Source organism: Scyliorhinus canicula, chromosome 2 (assembly GCF_902713615.1).
Source record: "Scyliorhinus canicula chromosome 2, sScyCan1.1, whole genome shotgun sequence".
Classification (NCBI taxonomy): domain Eukaryota; kingdom Metazoa; phylum Chordata; class Chondrichthyes; order Carcharhiniformes; family Scyliorhinidae; genus Scyliorhinus; species Scyliorhinus canicula.
Genome location: NC_052147.1, coordinates 151,453,934 through 151,471,487, shown reverse-complemented (window position 1 = coordinate 151,471,487; position 17,554 = coordinate 151,453,934). Strand labels below are relative to the sequence as shown.

Genomic DNA, 17,554 nt, shown 5'->3' with positions numbered 1-17,554 from the left:
AAAACAACCCACTGCCCAAGGGACCGCTCCAGTTGGGAGGCCAGGTCCCAGCACGAGGGAACGAGAGTATTGGAGTAGGGAGAGCAGGCGAGAGGGGTGCAGGGTAGGATGGGGGAAGAGCGGGCAGAAAACCGTAGAGGCCAGGCAGAGGAGAAGCGAGACAACAACCTCCGAGAGGGGAGCCACCGTACTAGCAGGAAAGCTAGTGCCGAGGGCACGCAACAAAGCAGGGCCGCAGCGCACCCCCAACAGGGGGGAAGGCGCCAGGCAGGGGAGGGGGGGGGATCACCCATCAAAGTTGGGAGAGCAAACGGGGACAGGAATAGGGGATAGAGGGGCAAAGGAGGGGTATACAGTGGAGGAGGGAAAAGGGAGAGACCGGGGGGGGCGGGGCACACAGGGAGCGAGAGACCAGGGAGGGGAAATGCAGGGACAAAGGGACAAAAGAGGCCAGAAAAGGAACAGGGGCACAAAGTGCCATAACCAAGGGCTCGAAACAAGGAACCGCTGCAAGCACCCACCCAGTACGGTGCAGGGGACTACCCGCGTGGCGGACACACAGTGGACGGCCATGGCGGGTGCCCCCGGGGCAAGGGGAAACCCCGGAGCGCAGAGACCCGACCGCATGGGGAGAGCAGTGATAGCGGCCATCCTGGACGGCCCCCTAACAAAGGGAAACCCCAGAGGGCAGGGGCGCGTCCACCAGATAAATATGGTTAATCCCACAGGAACGAGGGGGCAGAAGCCTCCCACCACGATAATCACCTGGAACGTAAGGGGACTTAACGGCCCAGTGAAGAGATCTAGAGTCCTCACCCACCTCAGAAACATGAGGGCCGACATAGTCTTCCTCCAAGAGACGCACCTGAGGGAGCAGGACCAACTGCGGGTAAGAAAGGGCTGGGTGGGACAAGGGCCAGGGGGGTGGCGATCCTGATCGGCAAGAGGACAATGTTTAGGGCGACAAAGACGGTTACAGACCCAGAGGGGCGGTATGTCATGGTCAGCGGGGCCCTGGATGGGGCGCCGGTAGTTCTAGTCAACGTGTACGCGCCCAACTGGGACGACACGAGTTTCATCAAAAAGACCACGGCAGAAATCCCGGACATAGCGACGCATCGACTAATCATGGGGGGGGGACTTCAACTGTGTACAGGATCCAAAGACAGACAGATCAAACCCCAAAACGGGGAAAACCTCAAGCATGGCAAGGGAGCTCAGTCACTTTATGGAGCAGATGGGAGCAGTGGACCCCTGGAGATTCGCCCACCCGGGGGAGAAAGATTTCTCCTTCTTCTCCCTAGTACACAACGTGTACACCAGAATTGACTTCTTTGTGGTGGGGAAAACGGTGCTTCCAGGGATAGACAAAGTGGAATACTCCGCAATTGTGATATCAGACCACGCCCCACACTACATGGACGTGCGGCTGGAGACGGGAAGGGCCCAGCGCCCCACATGGAGGTTGGACGGTGCCTTACTAGCTGACAAGGCCTTCAGCGAAAGGATAGCACGGGCCATAGCGGAGTACACGGAGAACAACCATAAAGGGGAGGTCTCATCCTCCACGTTCTGGGAAGCGCTTAAGGCCGTACTAAGAGGGGAAATCATTGCCTTCAAAGCGCAAAGAGAGAGGGAGGAAAGGGTGGCTAAGCAGAAGCTGGTCGACTCCATACTGGAGGTAGACCGTAAATACTCCGAGGCCCCGACCGTAGAGCTCCTGGCGGAGAGAAAAGAACTACAAAGGAACTTTGACCTGCTCTCCACCAGGAAAGCAGTGCACCAACTCCGCCAGGCACGCGGGGCCCTGTACGAACACGGAGACAAAGCCAGCCGCCTGTTGGCACACCAGCTGAGAAAGCAGGCAGCCACCAGAGAAATTGCGCAAATCAGGGGTACCAGAGGCACGTTGGAAACAGTACCAGAGAGGATTAACAAAACCGTCAAGGCCTTCTACCAAGAGCTGTACACCTCAGAGCCCCCAAACGGGGAAGGCTGGGATGAACCGGTTTCTTGATGGACTGGACATACCAGTCGTGGGAGAGGGCAGAAAATGGGACCTGGAAGCACCACTAGCACTGGGAGAGATCATGGACAGCATTAGCTCCATGCAGACGGGGAAGGCGCCGGGGCCGGATGGATTCCCGGAGGACTTCTACAAAAAATTCACGACAGCGCTGGCCCCGCACATGCGGGAGATGTTCACAGACTCGCTAGCTAGGGGCACACTGCCACCCACGTTAGCACAGGCCTCAATCTCACTGATACCTAAGAAAGATAAAGACCCAACGGAATGTGGGTCATACAGACCCATATCTCTGCTGAACGCAGATGCCAAAATCCTAGCCAAAAGGATAGAAGACTGTGTACCTGAGGTGGTGACAGAGGACCAGACGGGCTTCGTCAAAGGTAGACAGCTTACCTCGAACATCAGGCGCCTGCTGAACGTGATAATGACCCCTTCCGGGGAGAGAACACAAGAGGTGATCGTCTCCCTGGACGCAGAAAAGGCCTTCAACAGAGTCGAATGGAAATACCTCAGAGGTACTGGAGCCGTTCGGGCTTGGAACAGGGTTCACCGCTTGGGTAAAGCTCCTATACAACGCTCCCATGGCGAGTGTACGGACCAACAATACCAACTCCCAATACTTCCAGCTGCACAGGGGCACCAGACAAGGATGTCCACTGTCCCCGCTGCTGTTCGCACTAGCAATCGAACCGCTAGCAATCGCGCTCAGGGCAGCAAAAAATTGGAGGGGGGATCCGAAGGGGAGGCAGAGAGCACAGAGTCTCACTCTATGCAGGTGAGCTGCTCCTCTACATCTCGGATCCACAAAGCAGCATGGACGGAATCATCGCGCTCCTGAAAGAGTTTGGAGCCTTCTCGGGCTACAAACTCAATATGAGCAAAAGTGAGATCTTCCCAGTACACCTGCAAAGGGGGGGGGGGGGGGGGGGGGGCGCAGCACTAAAGGGCCTGCCGTTCAAACAAGCCCAACACAAATTCCGCTATCTGGGGATCCAAATAGCCCATGACTGGAAAGGGATCCACAAATGGAACCTCACCAGCCTGACGGAGGAAGTAAAAAAGGACCTGCAAAGATGGAACACACTCCCACTCTCCCTCGCGGGGAGAGTCCAGACGATCAAAATGAACGTACTGCCCAGGTTCCTCTTCCTGTTTAGATCCATTCCGATCTACATCCCCAAGGCCTTTTTCAAAGTGCTGGACAAACTTATCATGGCGTTCGTATGGGGGGGGGGGGTAAAATGCTAGGATCCCAAAGAAGGTCCTACAAAAAACAAAATCCGGGGGGGGGGGCTAGCCCTCCCGAATCTACAATTCTACCACTGGGCAGCAACAGCCGAGCGAGTAAGGGGATAGATGCAGGAGCCAGAAGCCGAGTGGGTGCGTGCGGAGGAGGCCTCCTGCATGGGGACCTCCCTCTGGGCCCTCGCCACGGCAGCACTCCCATCCCCACCCAAAAAACACTCCAGCAGCCCAGTGGTGACAGCCACCCTCCAATCCTGGAACCAACTGCAGCAGCAATTTGGCCTGACCAAAATGTCGGACAAGGCTCCCATCTGCAACAACCATAGGTTCACACCAGCACTGACTGACGCCACCTTCAAAAGGTGGAGGCAGGACGGAGGGACACTGACAGTCAGGGACCTATACACGGACGACAGGATCGCAACACTGGACGAACTGACAGAGACATTTCGGCTAGCTGGGGGGAACGAGCTACGGTACCTGCAGCTCAAAAACTTCCTACGAAAGGAGACAAGGACGTACCCACAACCGCCACGACAGACACTACTGGAAGACCTACTGGACGCAAGTATCCTAGAGAAAGGGAACTGTAGCGACATGTATGGCCGACTGGTAGAAAGGGACGACACCGTACTGGACGCAACAAGAATGAAATGGGAGGACGACCTGGGGATGGAGATAGGGTGGGGACTCTGGAGCGAAGCACTGCATAGGGTCAACTCCACCTCCACGTGCGTAAGGCTCAGCCTGACACAACTAAAAGTGGTACATAGAGCCCACTTAACAAGAAACCGTATGAGTAGGTTCTTCCCGGAGGTGGAGGACAGATGTGAACGGTGCCAAAGAGGCCCGGCCAACCACGCCCACATGTTCTGGTCTTGCCCCAGACTTGTGGAGTACTGGACAGCCTTCTTCGAGGCTATGTCCAAAGTGGTGGGGGTGAGGGTGGAGCCATGCCCGATAGTGGCGGTCTTCGGGGTTTCAGACCAGCCAGATGTTTTCCTGGGGAGGAGGGCGGACGCCCTTACCTTTGCCTCCCTGATCGCCCGCCGTAGAATCCTGTTTGGCTGGCGGTCAGCAGCACCGCCCAGAGCTGCAGACTGGCTGTCCGACCTCTCGGAATCTCTCCAAATGGAGAAAATCAACTTCGTCATCCGAGGGTCAGACGACGGCTTCCACAGAACGTGGGAGCCATTCATGCAATTGTTCTGGGACCTGTTTGTGGCCAACGTACAAGAGGAAGAATAGTCGGGTGGCCAAGAATCAGGGGAAAATGGACGGGAATCGGGGGAAGGTAGCCGGGAGGGTAGGGGGGGGGGGGGGGGGGGGCGCGCGCTACGGGTTAGTTATGGGGGTTTGATGGCTAACTAAGGCCCAAAACCAAACTATAAATAAACGCCTAGAAACATGTGCCTCGGCCATATTGGGGAATATAAAATATGTATGCCGGCTAAAGGGGGCGGCCATAGTTGTTATTACGAAGATGCTTACCTGTAATATGTTAATTTTTGCGTGTTTTCTTTCTCTCTCTAATAATTTGTAATTTGTTGGATATAAAATATGAAAACTCAATAAAAAACATTTTATTAAAAAAAATGTAAATGTCTGTGGATGGAGGACTCTCCCTTGAAGACATTCCAAACGCGAGACTATTTGTGGAATTTGCAGCTCCTACAGAAACTCAATACATTCTGAAATTGTCTCCCAGGTTCAGTATCTGCCAACTCGAAACCTAACGAACAGCGATATGAGGAAACCAGTTTATCACAAGCAGGTGCCCATGACCACCATTCATCCTCCACTGTGTAGCAGTGGCTTCTAACATTGCATCATTTGTGTGGATAATAAAAGTATCGATCATGTGGTCACATGATTGAAACACACTTGAGGTATCACATCTTATTCCAAACACACGCCAGAGGTAGGTCAGTCTGGGACGAACAGCATGACAAGGAAGCGCCATCCTGTAGTAGAATCCTGCCTGACAACCAGTTAAATCCAGCAGTAAGAGAGTTCATTTGTTTCACCTGCAAGAGTACCGCTCTTTTCTGCAGAAGGTTGGCCGCAAATTCATATGTAAATCCAGAGACTTCCAACCTCTCCATTCATCTTCAAATAACCAAGAGTAGGTCTGCAACAATTTCATCTTCATGAAGGACGCAAATTGTTTCTTGTTATTTTGTTAATAATCGAAGTGTATGCATCTTTAGAGCTCATCTTTTATTGCGTCTATGTATTGGTGCGAGTGCTCATTTACATTTCAAGTTGTGTTAAAAAACATTTATTTTTCTTTTGACTTAAAATCACCCAGAAATCAGTTTCTGTCCTTTAAAGTCCCAACACTCAGCAACATAAGAGTGAAGATTTTATTTTTACTTTTATTGGGATGGGGGAAAGAATGGGTTGGGTTAAAGATATTTAACATTAATTATATTCCATACTATAATTTGTGATTTTAAAACTTCACTTCAACTGAATAAGGTTTGTTTTAAGCAAACGGGACATGTACATTAACAGATATTATTATTGTAGCAGATTTCATATTAAGAACTTTTCAATAATTTTTTAACTACTCAACCACTATTTCAGCCTAAAGATTTGGTGGGGCACACAAACTGTTGGGATACAATTCTCTTCCAGTGCTCTGTTGTTTTCATTGGGACCTCTGGACTCCCAATTTTCCCATGTGCATTGTGATTTAAAGAAAATATATTTTTATTTGCCACATTTTCATCATTTTCACCATACAAAGAAGGAAAACAACAGATAACCCCAACAATATAAAACCTAAAGCATAGACTCGCAGAACAAAAACTAAAACAAACTCCTTCCCCCTGCCTTAGCGTTCAACGGCAACTGGCTCCTGAACGTGCATAATAAACAAACCCCAAGAATTGTAGAACCCCTCCTTTGCCCCCCTCAGCTCAAACTTTACCTTCCCCAGGGTCAGAAACTCCAGTGGGTCCCCGCCACGCCGAGACACAGGGTGGTGAAGCTGACCTCCACCCCAACAAGACCTGCTTATGAGCGATCAGAGAGGCAAAGGCTAAAACGTCTGCCCCCGCACCGACCTGCAACTCGGGCTGGTCGGGGGCCAGACTCCACTTCGTTATGCAAAACTCCTGAGATAGTGCGAAATAACTCCCACCAATACCATTCCAGCTTCAAGCAGAATCAGAACATATAAAAATGATTTACGAGGCCTCTCCCACATCACTCACAGACATACTGTACCCCCTCGAACAGCTGGCTCATCTTTGATTTTGTGGTGTGCCCTATATACGACATTATCAGCCCCAGCCTCATGCATGAGATTAAGGCGCTCACCCGTTGCAACACCTCACATCACAGACTCTCTTCCATCGCACCCCCCACCCCTTCCTCCCACTTCACCATAACCCCCTCAATGCACACCCTATCGAGGCTGGTGCTATCAAGAAGGTCGGGAAAACCTTTCATGCAAAATTCCGAAAGCTGTCAAATCATCCCCCAAGAAACAGATCCTTCATTACCTTAATGCCCCTCATCGTCCCAGAACTCAATTTAGAGTTTCAACTTGCTTCTTTCGGATATACAATTATGAAAATGCAGGCACACTACTTTTTAAACTAGCACCAAGTTTTGTCAAACTCAAATGGTTTGTGTTACCAACGGCCAATTCAGACAGGTACCAAATCACGAACTACATACATTGGATATGACCCTCATTTTGTTAAGCAATTTTTCAATCATGTAATGTACTATTGGAGTGTCATCAACAGAAATTCTAACTTTTTGCTGCTGGATATTGGTGTGAACAAGGTTCCAATGAAACATTAGGAAGAAACTTGGCATCCATCCTCCCCGGCTCGAATCCATGATTTCCCCTAATCAGCATCTCTCCGATCCGGTCCCCGGCTTGAAGTGCTGTCTAAACTGCCTCCAGATCTTCAAAGCGGCCACTACCACCAGACTCCCGGAATACATACCCGGTGCCATCGGGAGCGGCGCCATTGCCAGTGCTCACAACCCCAACATGGGCCCTTCTCCATCTTAACCCATCGGGACTCACCTCCGCCCTGCCCTCCCCCCCCTTAACCCAGTCCCGCACCTTCTCAGCATTCGCCGCCCAGTAGTACAGCAGTAAGTTTAGGAGGCCTAGACCCCACAACCTGTTGCCCTCTCTGCAACACTACCCTCCTAACCCTGGCCACCTCCCCCCCCCCCCCCCCCCCCCAAAAACAAGTAATCAATTTGTCCACCTTCTAGAAGATAGATTTTGCTAGTAAGACCAACAGGCACTGAAATAGGAAAAAACATCACGGCAACACATTTATTTTAACTGCCTGCTCCACCGGCCTGGCATCGACAGAGGGAGGTTGTCCCACCCAAAATCGGCTTTCACACTCCCCACCAAACTAGCAAAATTATACCTTTGGAGCCCACTCCAATCTCGCGCCACCTGCACTTACACTCTTCCCCCCACCCCTCCCCCCCAGTACCTAAAGTGGGTTTCCGCCAGACAAAATGGCGGCAGTCCTCCCTCCCACTTCTGGCTAGGAAACCATAAAATACTCGCTCCTAGGTAAATGAGCTTGCTGCGCACATTGAAATTGGCCGGTACGATGCTGTGGGCATCTCAGAGACATGGCTGCAAAGGGAATCAAGGCTGGGATCTAAATATGCCAGAATGCGTGTCCTATCGAAAGGACAGGCAGATGGGCAAAGGGGGCCGGGTTGCATTGTTAGTAAGGAATGAAGTTAAATCGATAGCAAGAAGCGATATAGGATCAGAAGGCATAGAATTTATGTGTATAGAGTTGAGGAATCACAAAGGCAAAAAGACCCTGATGGGAGTTATGTACAGGCCCCCTGCAGTAGTCAGGATGTGGGGCAGAAAATAAATGAGATAGAAAAGGCATATAAAAAGGTGTTACAATTAAATAAGGGTAACTACAAAGACATGAGGGAGGAGCTGGCCAGAGCTGATTAGAAAGGGAGTATAGCAGGGAAGACAGTGGATCAGCAATGGCAGGAGATTTTGGGGGTAATTCGGGAGAAACAACAGAAATTCATCCCAAGGAGGAGGAAACATGCTAAGGGGAGGAAGAGGTATTCATGACTGACAAAAGAAGTCAAGGACAGCATAAACGCAAAAGAAAAAGCATACAAAGTGGCAAGGATTAGTGGGAAACCAGAGGATTGGGAAGCCTTTAAAAACAAATAAAGGACAACTAAATAAGCAATAGGGGGGGGGGGGGGGGAGGAGAGAAGAAGAAATATGAGTGTAAGTCAATATAAAAGAAGATAGGAAGAGTTTTTTTCAATATATAAAAAGATAAGAGACAAAAATACACATTGGGCCACTGTAAAATGAGGCTGGAGAAGTAATAAATGGAAACAAAGAATGGCAGAGGAACTGAATAGTTATTTTGTATCAGTCTTCACAGTGGAAGACAGCAGTGGGATGCCAGAGCTCCAGGAGAATCAGGGAGCACAGGTGAGTGTGGTGGCCATCACGAAGGAGAAGGTTCTGGGGTAACTGAAAGGTCCGAAGGCGGATAAATCACCTGAGCCGGATGGACTGCAGCCCGGGGTTCTGTCGGAGATAGCTGAGGAGATTGTGGAAGCATTGGGGTGATCTTTCAGGACTCACCAGAAGCAGGGAGGGTCCCAGAGTACTGAAAAGTAGCTAATGCAACACCACTGTTTAAGAAGGGAGGGAGGCAGAAGATGGGAAATTATAGGGTGGTTTGCCTGACTTTGGTCATTGGCAAGATTTTAGAGTCCCTTATTAAAGATGAGATCGTGGAGGACTTGGAAGTGCATGATAAAATAGGACTGAGTCAGCACAGTTTCGTCAAGGGGAAGTCACATCTGACAAATCTGTTAGAGTTTTTTGAGGAGGTAATAAGGAAGTTAGGCAAAGGAGAATCAATGGACGTAATTTATTTAGATTTCCAGAAGGCCTTTGACAAGGTACCGCATAGAAGACTATTGAATAAGTTAAGAGCCCATAGTGTTAAGGATAAGATCCGGACATGGATAGAGGATTGGCTGACTGGCAGAAGGCAGAGAGTGGTAATCATACAATAAAGGGGTCTTTATCAGGATGGCAGCCGGTGACTAGTGGTGTGCCTCAGGGGTCAGTGCTGGGACCACAACTTTTCACAATATACATTAACGATTTGGAAGAAGGAACTGAAGGCACTGTTGCTAAGTTTGCAGATGATACAAAGATATGTAGGGGGACAGGTTGTATTGAGGAAGCAGGGAGGCTGCAGAAGGATTTGGACAGGCTAGGAGAGTGGGCAAAGAAGAGGCAGATGGAATATAACGTGAAAAAATACGAGGTTATGCACTTTGGAAGGAGGAATGGAGGCATAGACTATTTTCAAAATGGTGAACTGCTTAGGAAATCAGAAGCATAAAGGGACTTGTGAGTCCTTGTTCAAGATTCTCTTAAGGTTAACGTGTTGCATTCATGTCGAGAGGGCTAGAATAAAAGATCAGGGATGTACTTCTGAGGCTTTATACGGCTCTGGTCAGACACCATTTGGAGTATTGTGAGCAGTTTTGGGCCTGTATCTAAGGAAGGATGTGCTGGTCTTGGAAAGGGCCCAGAGGAGGTTCACAAGAATGATCCCTGGAATGAAGAGCTTGTTGTATGAGAAATGGTTGAGGACTCTGGGTCTATACTCGTTGGAGTTTGGAAGGATGAGGGGGATCTTATTGAAACTTACAGGATAGTGCGAGGCCTGGATGTGGAGAGGATATTTCCACTTGTTGGAAAAACTAGAACTAGAGGGCACAATCACAGACTAAAGGGACAATCCTTTAAAACAGTGATGAGGTGGAAATTCCACAGTCAGAGGGTGGTGAATCTGTGGAACTATTTGCCGCAGAAGGCTGTGGAGGCCTAATCACGGAGTGCCTTTAAGACAGAGATCGAAAGGTTCTTGATTAATAAGGGGATCAGGGATTATGGGGACTAGGCAGGAGAATGGGAATAAGAAAAATATCAGGCATGATTGAATGGTGGAGTCGACTCGATGGGCCAAGTGGCCTAATTCTGCTTGTTTGTCTTATGGACATAGGACACCCCTGCCTCGTACCCCAGTGCAGAGCAAGTACCTAGAAATCATATTATTAATGCAAACACTTGCCGTCGGTTCCTTGTACAGCAGCCGTACCCACGTCGCAAACCTCAGTCCCATTCCAAATCTTTCCAATACTGCCATGAAATAACCCTACTCTATCCGATCAAGCGCCTTCTCTGCATCGTGCCACCACCACCTCCTTTTCATTCGCCAGCGACATGATCACATTTAACAACCTTCTCACATTCAAAAATGCCTTCCCTTCACGAAACCAGTCTGATTGTCTCCCATCACCTTTGAGAGACACCCCTCTAACTCTGCTGCCAGCACCTTTGCCAATATCTTGGCATCCACATTCAATAGGGATATGGGCTTATACCACAAACAATCCACCAGGTCCTTATCTTTCTTTAGCAGCAGGGATGTCGAAGCCTGGCCCAACGGCTGTGGCAAGATCCCCCTACCTATTGCTTCCTCAAACATTCCCACTATCAGCAGCGCCAACGTACCCGTAAACTTCTTATAATATTCCATTGGGAACGCCACCTCCCCTGGCTGCATCCTCCCAATCGCCTCATTTCCCTCCTGCTCCCCCAGCAGCCACTCCAACCATGCCCTGTCTTCTTGCCCCAATCTTGGGTACTCCAATCCGTCCAGGAACTCCCTCATCTCTTGCTCTGACCTATGCAACTTCTTATAGAACTCTTCAAAAACTTTATTGATTTGCTCCGGGGCCACCACTACCTTCGCCAACTTATCCCACAACTGCACTATCTCCCTCGCCGCAAGCTCCCCATGGAGCTGGACGGTCAACAAATGCCCTGCTTTCTCCCCATGTTCATAGACCATCCCCTCAACTGGCGCACCGCTTTTACGGTGGACAACCGGTCAGTCAAACTTTGCCTGAAGCTTCTTCCTCCTGGCCAAAAGGGCCGGACCAGAGACCTCCTGTACCTCCTGTCCACCTCCAGCATCTCCTCTTATCAATTTTTGGCATGCCTCTCTCCTCCTTGTCCACCTTAGCCTTAAACAAGATCGCCTCCCCCTGTACTACTGCCTTCAGAGTCTCCCACATCGACTGCAAAACTTCCCCTTTGCAATTAAACCCACATATTCCTCGATCATCTTCCCAATCTTATCACAAAAACTCCAACCCTCAACAACCCATCGTCCATTCTCCACCCCGGACTCCGAGCCATCCCCTTCTCACATCCACCGAATGTGGCGCATGGTCCGAAATCAATATCGCTCAATACTCCGATCCTTTGAACCCAGCAGATATCTCCTTCCCCACCATAAAAGAAGTATATTCTCGAGTACACTTTATGCACCGGAGAGAAAAAAGAATACTCTCGCTCCCTCGGGTGCAAGAACCTTCATGGGTCCACTCCTCCCATCTCTCTCATGAGCCCAGCCAGTGCCTTCATCCCCCACGCCCGGGCCAGCAAGCATGGCTGAGACCTATCCACTTTTGGCTCCTGCACCATATTTCAGTCCCCCCCCAATTAACCCGTGGGTGTCCAAATCTGGGATGGCACCCAGCACCCTCTTCACAAACCCTGCATCATCCCAGGTGGGGCCATATACACTCGCCAGTGCCACCACCGCCACCAGCCTCCCCTCTAATGCCGTCACAATCAGTTACCTATCACCCCATGCACCCACCTTCTCCATCTGAAAGCTCACCCTCTTGCCCACCAATACCACTACGCACCCCCCCCCCCCCCCCCCCCCCCCCCCCCACAAAGCTGAGCTTCATTTAAATGTTATTCTCTGGCATGCAGCATGGATTTAAAAAATCTATATAGTTCGAAATAGATTAAATGCGATTTTATACTGCACAAATAAAATTATATGGGCTGCTATCATTTGAGAACACATCAAGTCTTGTACAAGACTAGTAAAATACTAAAAATGTTCGATTGATGCGTATGATACCTTAAAAGTTTTTTAAAAATTCCAATTTAGTAGGATGTGGGTTGGGTTAAATACAAGATATGGGGCTGGATTCTTCCCTACCCGGCGGATCGGGGGGTCCCGGAGGGATGGAGTGGCGTGAACCACTCCGGCGTCAGGCTGCCCCAAAGGTGCGGATTCCTCCGCACCTTTGGGTGCCAAGCCCTCACCTTTAGGGGCTAGGCCCGCGGCGGAGTGGTTGGTGCACCGCCGACCGGCGGAAAAGGCCTTTGGCGCCACGCCAGACGGGGCTGAAGGGACTCCGCCAGCCTGCGGAAGACCGCGCATGCGCGGGAGCGCCAGCTGACGTCATCCCTGCGCATGCGCAGGTCACCTCCGCGTCGACCATCGCGGAGGCTGATGCCCGAAGCGGAGGAGAAAGAGTGCCCCCACGGCACAGGCCCGTCAGCAGATCGGTGGGCCCCGATCGCAGGCCAGGCCACCGTGGGGACACTCCCCCCGGGGCCAGATTGCCCCCCCCCCCAAAAGGACCCCGGAGCCCGCCCGCGCCGCCTGGTCCCACCGGTAAATACCTTGCTTAATTCACGCCGACGGGACCGGCATAACAGCACTGGAACTTCGGCCCACCGCAGGCTGGAGAATCGCTGGGGGGGGGGGGCCGCCAACCGGCGTGGAGCGATTCCCGCCCCAGCCGAATATCCCGTGCCGGAGAATTCGGCGGCCGACGAGGGCAGGATTCACGCCGGCCACCGCCGATTCTCCAACCCGGCCGGGGGGTTGGGGGGGGGGGGGGGGGGGGGGGGGGGGTGGAGAATCCCGCCCATGATCACAGACTAAATATAAAACCTACACTTATCTTGAAGCATGTTTGAAAGAGAAGATATAAACTGAAACATCTCCATCACCGTTTATGGTCAGCTGCTGAATTATCAGATTTGGTCACCTTATTAATCAAGAAGGGAACTCAAGTGAAATGTTGCGCTTGTCCAGGAGAGGGGGGAAAATCAGCAGTGAATTTCTTCTAGTTACTCCTCTGCATCTTTTAGGAGACAGCTTCTGAGTGGTATTTGGAAAATCCATGGAGTCGGTCATTTGCCCACCAAGCAGGCTTTAAAATAAAGGGTGCAATTCAATGGCCATGCTGTGCTTGAAAACCAGCTCGCCGCGGCACAGCATGGCCGATAAAAGCTAGGAAACCCCACTCCTGGAATCTATCCAGCTCACGACCTCGCGAGATGTTTCGATGTAAATCCTGGCCATTGTGGGACAGATCACATTTTGGCAAATCTGCATGTTGAGCAAGTCAGCTAGCCTCACTCTAATGTGCAGATTCTGGAGGTATCTGAGGCTTTGGGATTCATCACCTTCCCCTCAGACCTCGGGCGATTGCCGTTCAGAACTGGTCCCCAAAAATAGGGATTATATGGAACAGCACTCGTGGAGCTCTTCCAGGGGACCCCCATCTGCATGCCCTTTGGGCACGGTGGTGCCCTGGTACTGCCGGTGCCACCTGGGCACTGCCAAGGTGCCATGGTGGCACGGACAGTGCTAGCGTTCCAGGTTGGCACTGCCAAGGTGCCAAAAGTTGCTGTTGCGCTCACACATGATTGGGTCCCCGGAGGTGCCCTGCTTGGGTATTGGGAGAGGAGTGTGGGGATCCTCCCATATTTCGGTCAGGCTGGGAGTGGGGGAAGAGGGGATTGCTTCAGGGGCCAGGGGAGGTCCGGTGCGTGAAGCACCCTACTGTACAAAATGGGGATGTGTGGCCTTGGCCGCACGTTCCCCATTCAGGCCCCTTGTACAATGCAAGTCGCGTTGAATAGCCATATGTTTCTTGGCACTGCGAGTGCCAGGAAACACGCAGCTGAACGTACTCGCTATGGGACTTTGTTCCCTTTTGGGAGAATCACACCTAAAGTGTAGAGGAAAAGAAAGAGGGAAAAACTAAACAGTCAGAGAGGAGTCAGCTTCAAGACAACATTTTTGCATCTGGGTTTCAAAATAGTGCATTTTTCCAAAGGAAGTCACTTACATCATTGGGAATGGTGAGTTCATGAGTACTGGCTGGGGAATTGGCATCCAAACCTAAGAAAATATGAGGAACTAGTGATTAGTAATGGACTACAGTTGTGGGATATCAACAATGCAATCCTCTCACCTTGCATATTTGAATTAGAGACTTAGTTCCCCATAGCCAAGTTTGTTCCCGATCTTTCAAATGTTCTTTGACTAGTTTATCTTGCCACATGCAAACCAGACTCACATTTCATGATTTTCACAAATATATCTTTAAATTGGCTTTGGAATAGAATAGAGGGGTTTAATGAATTTACATATTGGTAAAAAATGGCACAAATCTGGTTGATTTGAGCTTCACTTTGCTTGTGCTAGTTACTTATTGATTTCAGTTCATGGATGCACTTTGTGGATTTTCATAAAACAATTGATGGCAAAAAAAAAAAACAGCAAATAGGCATGTAAACTAAAGCTGCTTCATATATCTAACATCGGGGTTTCATCCTCGAGAATGCATTTCCTTTGAAAAATGCACGCCATGTATCCTGCAGAAAACAATCAACTGCTGTTCAGATCAGAGATGCAGAATTGCAAAAGATTTTCAGATGAACTCTAATCTTAAACTTTTTAGATTTAAAAAAACGTATTCTGTATCTGTTCTTGGTTTTAGGTGGCTAATTGATGACACATTTCCACTTTCAAAGAAGCTAATGGGGAATGGGTAAGTGTCGAGACAAAACAGCTCTTGGAAAATTTCCAAGACCACTTTCAATGCAGTTCTTTTGGTGGATGCAAAAGCTTCTACATGCAGAATTGCTCCTTATCAAAGGTTGGGCGGTTGACTACTTGGAAATGTTTCCTCTAACTTGCTTGCCAAGAATTGCTGAAACAAAAGGATTGTTTCAGTAAAATTTCCAAGCCAGCAATTTATATGCATAGCATGAGTGAGGGAAACAGAGACAGAGAGAAGTCCACAAATCTGATGCATGATTAAAAGCATTAGTGGCGATTTGTTTGGTAGCTCGTGACAGAAATCCTTCAAATTACAAGAATCTCTTTTACATGTTATCATGTAACACTGGAGTAAATCTAATTGCTAGCTTTTTTATAATAGGACTTAATCTTACTGGAAATCTATTTCCAATCGCGAAGTAAATTGCTAGCTTTCAGCTCCTGCACTTTCCATTTGCTACAGGTATACAGTTAAGTTATGGCTGAGATGGGATGTCTGCTTGGGGAAGATGCCTTTTATCATAGAATCATAGAATTTACAGTGCTGAAGGAGGCCATTCGGCCCATCGAGTCAGCACAGGCCTTTGGAAAGCGCACCCTTATTAAGCCCACAGCTCAACCCTATCCCCATAACCCCACCTAACCTTTTTTGGACACTAAGGGCAATTTAACATGGCCAATCCACCTCTTTGGACCGTGGGAGGAAACCGGAGCACCCGGAGGAAACCCACGCAGACATGGGGAAAACGTGCAGACTCCGCACAGACAGTGACCCAAGTCGGGAATCCCACCCTGGAGCTGTGAAGCAACTATGCTAACCACTGTGCTACCGTGCCGCTATGTTAAGAACTAAGCACGATGGGAGAAAGCTTGTCCAGTTGCATTCTTTCCCTGTGCGTCTAGGTTAATTAAAAAGGTACAGTTAAAAGTTGTACTTTTTAATCTTCAACTTTTCAATACAATTACACCGCAGATACGGCAGCTAGTCAGTGATAGACAGAAATTAATGCAAATGACAATAGTGAGAACTAATTATCCCAAGGGCTATCAAATGTAACAATGAATACGTATGTAGCTTCTAACTATATAGTGTGATCTAGTTATTAGCTTATTCTATGCAAATCATTAATCTATTGGTTTCAATGGGTCTCTGCTGAAGCTTTTAGATTAGGCTCCATAACAGTTACTGCATTCAAAGTACTCCATTATATGATTACCAGAAACCATAATAACCTTTTAAAAGGAATGTGGATAAATATCTGACACAGAAACAATTACAAGGGTACGAAAGGCAGGCAATGGAACTAAGTGGTAAGCTCTTTCAGACAGGAGGTAATGTGCAATAGCCAAACAGGCCCTTCCTGTGCTCTAAAATTGCATTGATACATCAGGATCTATTAGATTCTTTAGACATGAAAGATAGATACAATGCAGATGGTCTTGCGCAAAGTAAGGCGAAAACACAAACTGCAGCTTCCTGTGTGATAGCTTTCACTATGCATCGATACTGCATGGCTATCCGTTGTAATTAATTTAAACCTCCATTAGAATTACACATGAACTGGAACATATCATTATAGGAAACATCCATGCTGAGCAAAGATCCTGGCTGTCAAAGTACAATGAAATCAGACATCGTTTTTTCACTGTTTTGCAATACTAAAAACCCTTTTTTGCTTTGGGATAACTCAGCAATATGCAGGACAAATCATCTGTTTATATTTGGCTACTTTTTTGTACCTGCAAGACTGTATTAATACCTCAGACATGTAGAATTTGTGAAAATCATTAGAAATGCATGTAGCTGCTTTGCCGCAGGTTGAAAATTAGCCTCAGGACATTTTTTTGTTATAAAATGATCAACCATTTTTTGTTTGCAAATTCAGAAATTAAAGTTTGCTAACAAGGTAAATTTTGGTATTTCAAATTACTTTGTCAAACATGGAAACAGCCACTATATGTTCTGTTATTTAGTGCAATTTTATATACAGCATGAACTATTTTTAACATTTAATAGTTGCTCACTCTACTGATGCTAGAAGTAGATGTTGTTGGATTAATGATTTAACTGATCCACATTCAAATTATACATTATTTCCTTTTATAACCAAAAGCAAGTTATCAATAGAAGAATGATAGAAATTAATTTCAATTTTATCTTACAAACTCACTAGTCCTGAAGCATTGAATATATACATTCATTGCAATTTGTTTAAAAACTATGACAGAGAGAAAGAGAGAAGTAGAGAAAAACAGAGGTGCCAAGAAAAGGAGCTGAATAGGGCACTGTGGGTACGTACCAGGGAAACCAGGGGTGGTCTGCCCAAGGGGAGTAAAGGGGGTATGCTGCATAGCCAACTGATGAAGCTTGGTCAACTGCTGGGGGTAGGAGGGGAAATTAGAACTAACTGATTACTGTACAATAAACACAAACACTACTCTTAAAAACAAAAACAAAAATAAGAGGCAGTAAACAATGAACCATGCAGCAACATGGCGAACACTTAATTTGATGGAAAATAAGATACTTTTTTTG

At 48.5% G+C, this 17,554-nt stretch overlaps 1 protein-coding gene across 37 annotated transcripts in view; it reads right to left on the bottom strand.

Moving 5' to 3' along the window:
* Window positions 1-17,554, bottom strand: part of pcbp3 (poly(rC) binding protein 3) — a 251,594-nt gene that overhangs the window by 16,670 nt on the left and 217,370 nt on the right. For 16 of the 37 annotated variants that reach the window (XM_038787718.1, XM_038787719.1, XM_038787772.1 and 13 more), the window contains one exon: window positions 14,303-14,355. The exons of 3 other annotated variants lie outside the window; for them this stretch is intronic. In XM_038787718.1, the coding sequence (XP_038643646.1) occupies window positions 14,303-14,355 (53 nt within the window). Of the gene's footprint in view, window positions 1-14,302; window positions 14,356-17,318; window positions 17,398-17,554 lie in introns of all 37 variants that reach the window. 18 more of the 37 variants (XR_005459230.1, XM_038787774.1, XM_038787758.1 and 15 more) reach the window with 2 other exon arrangements.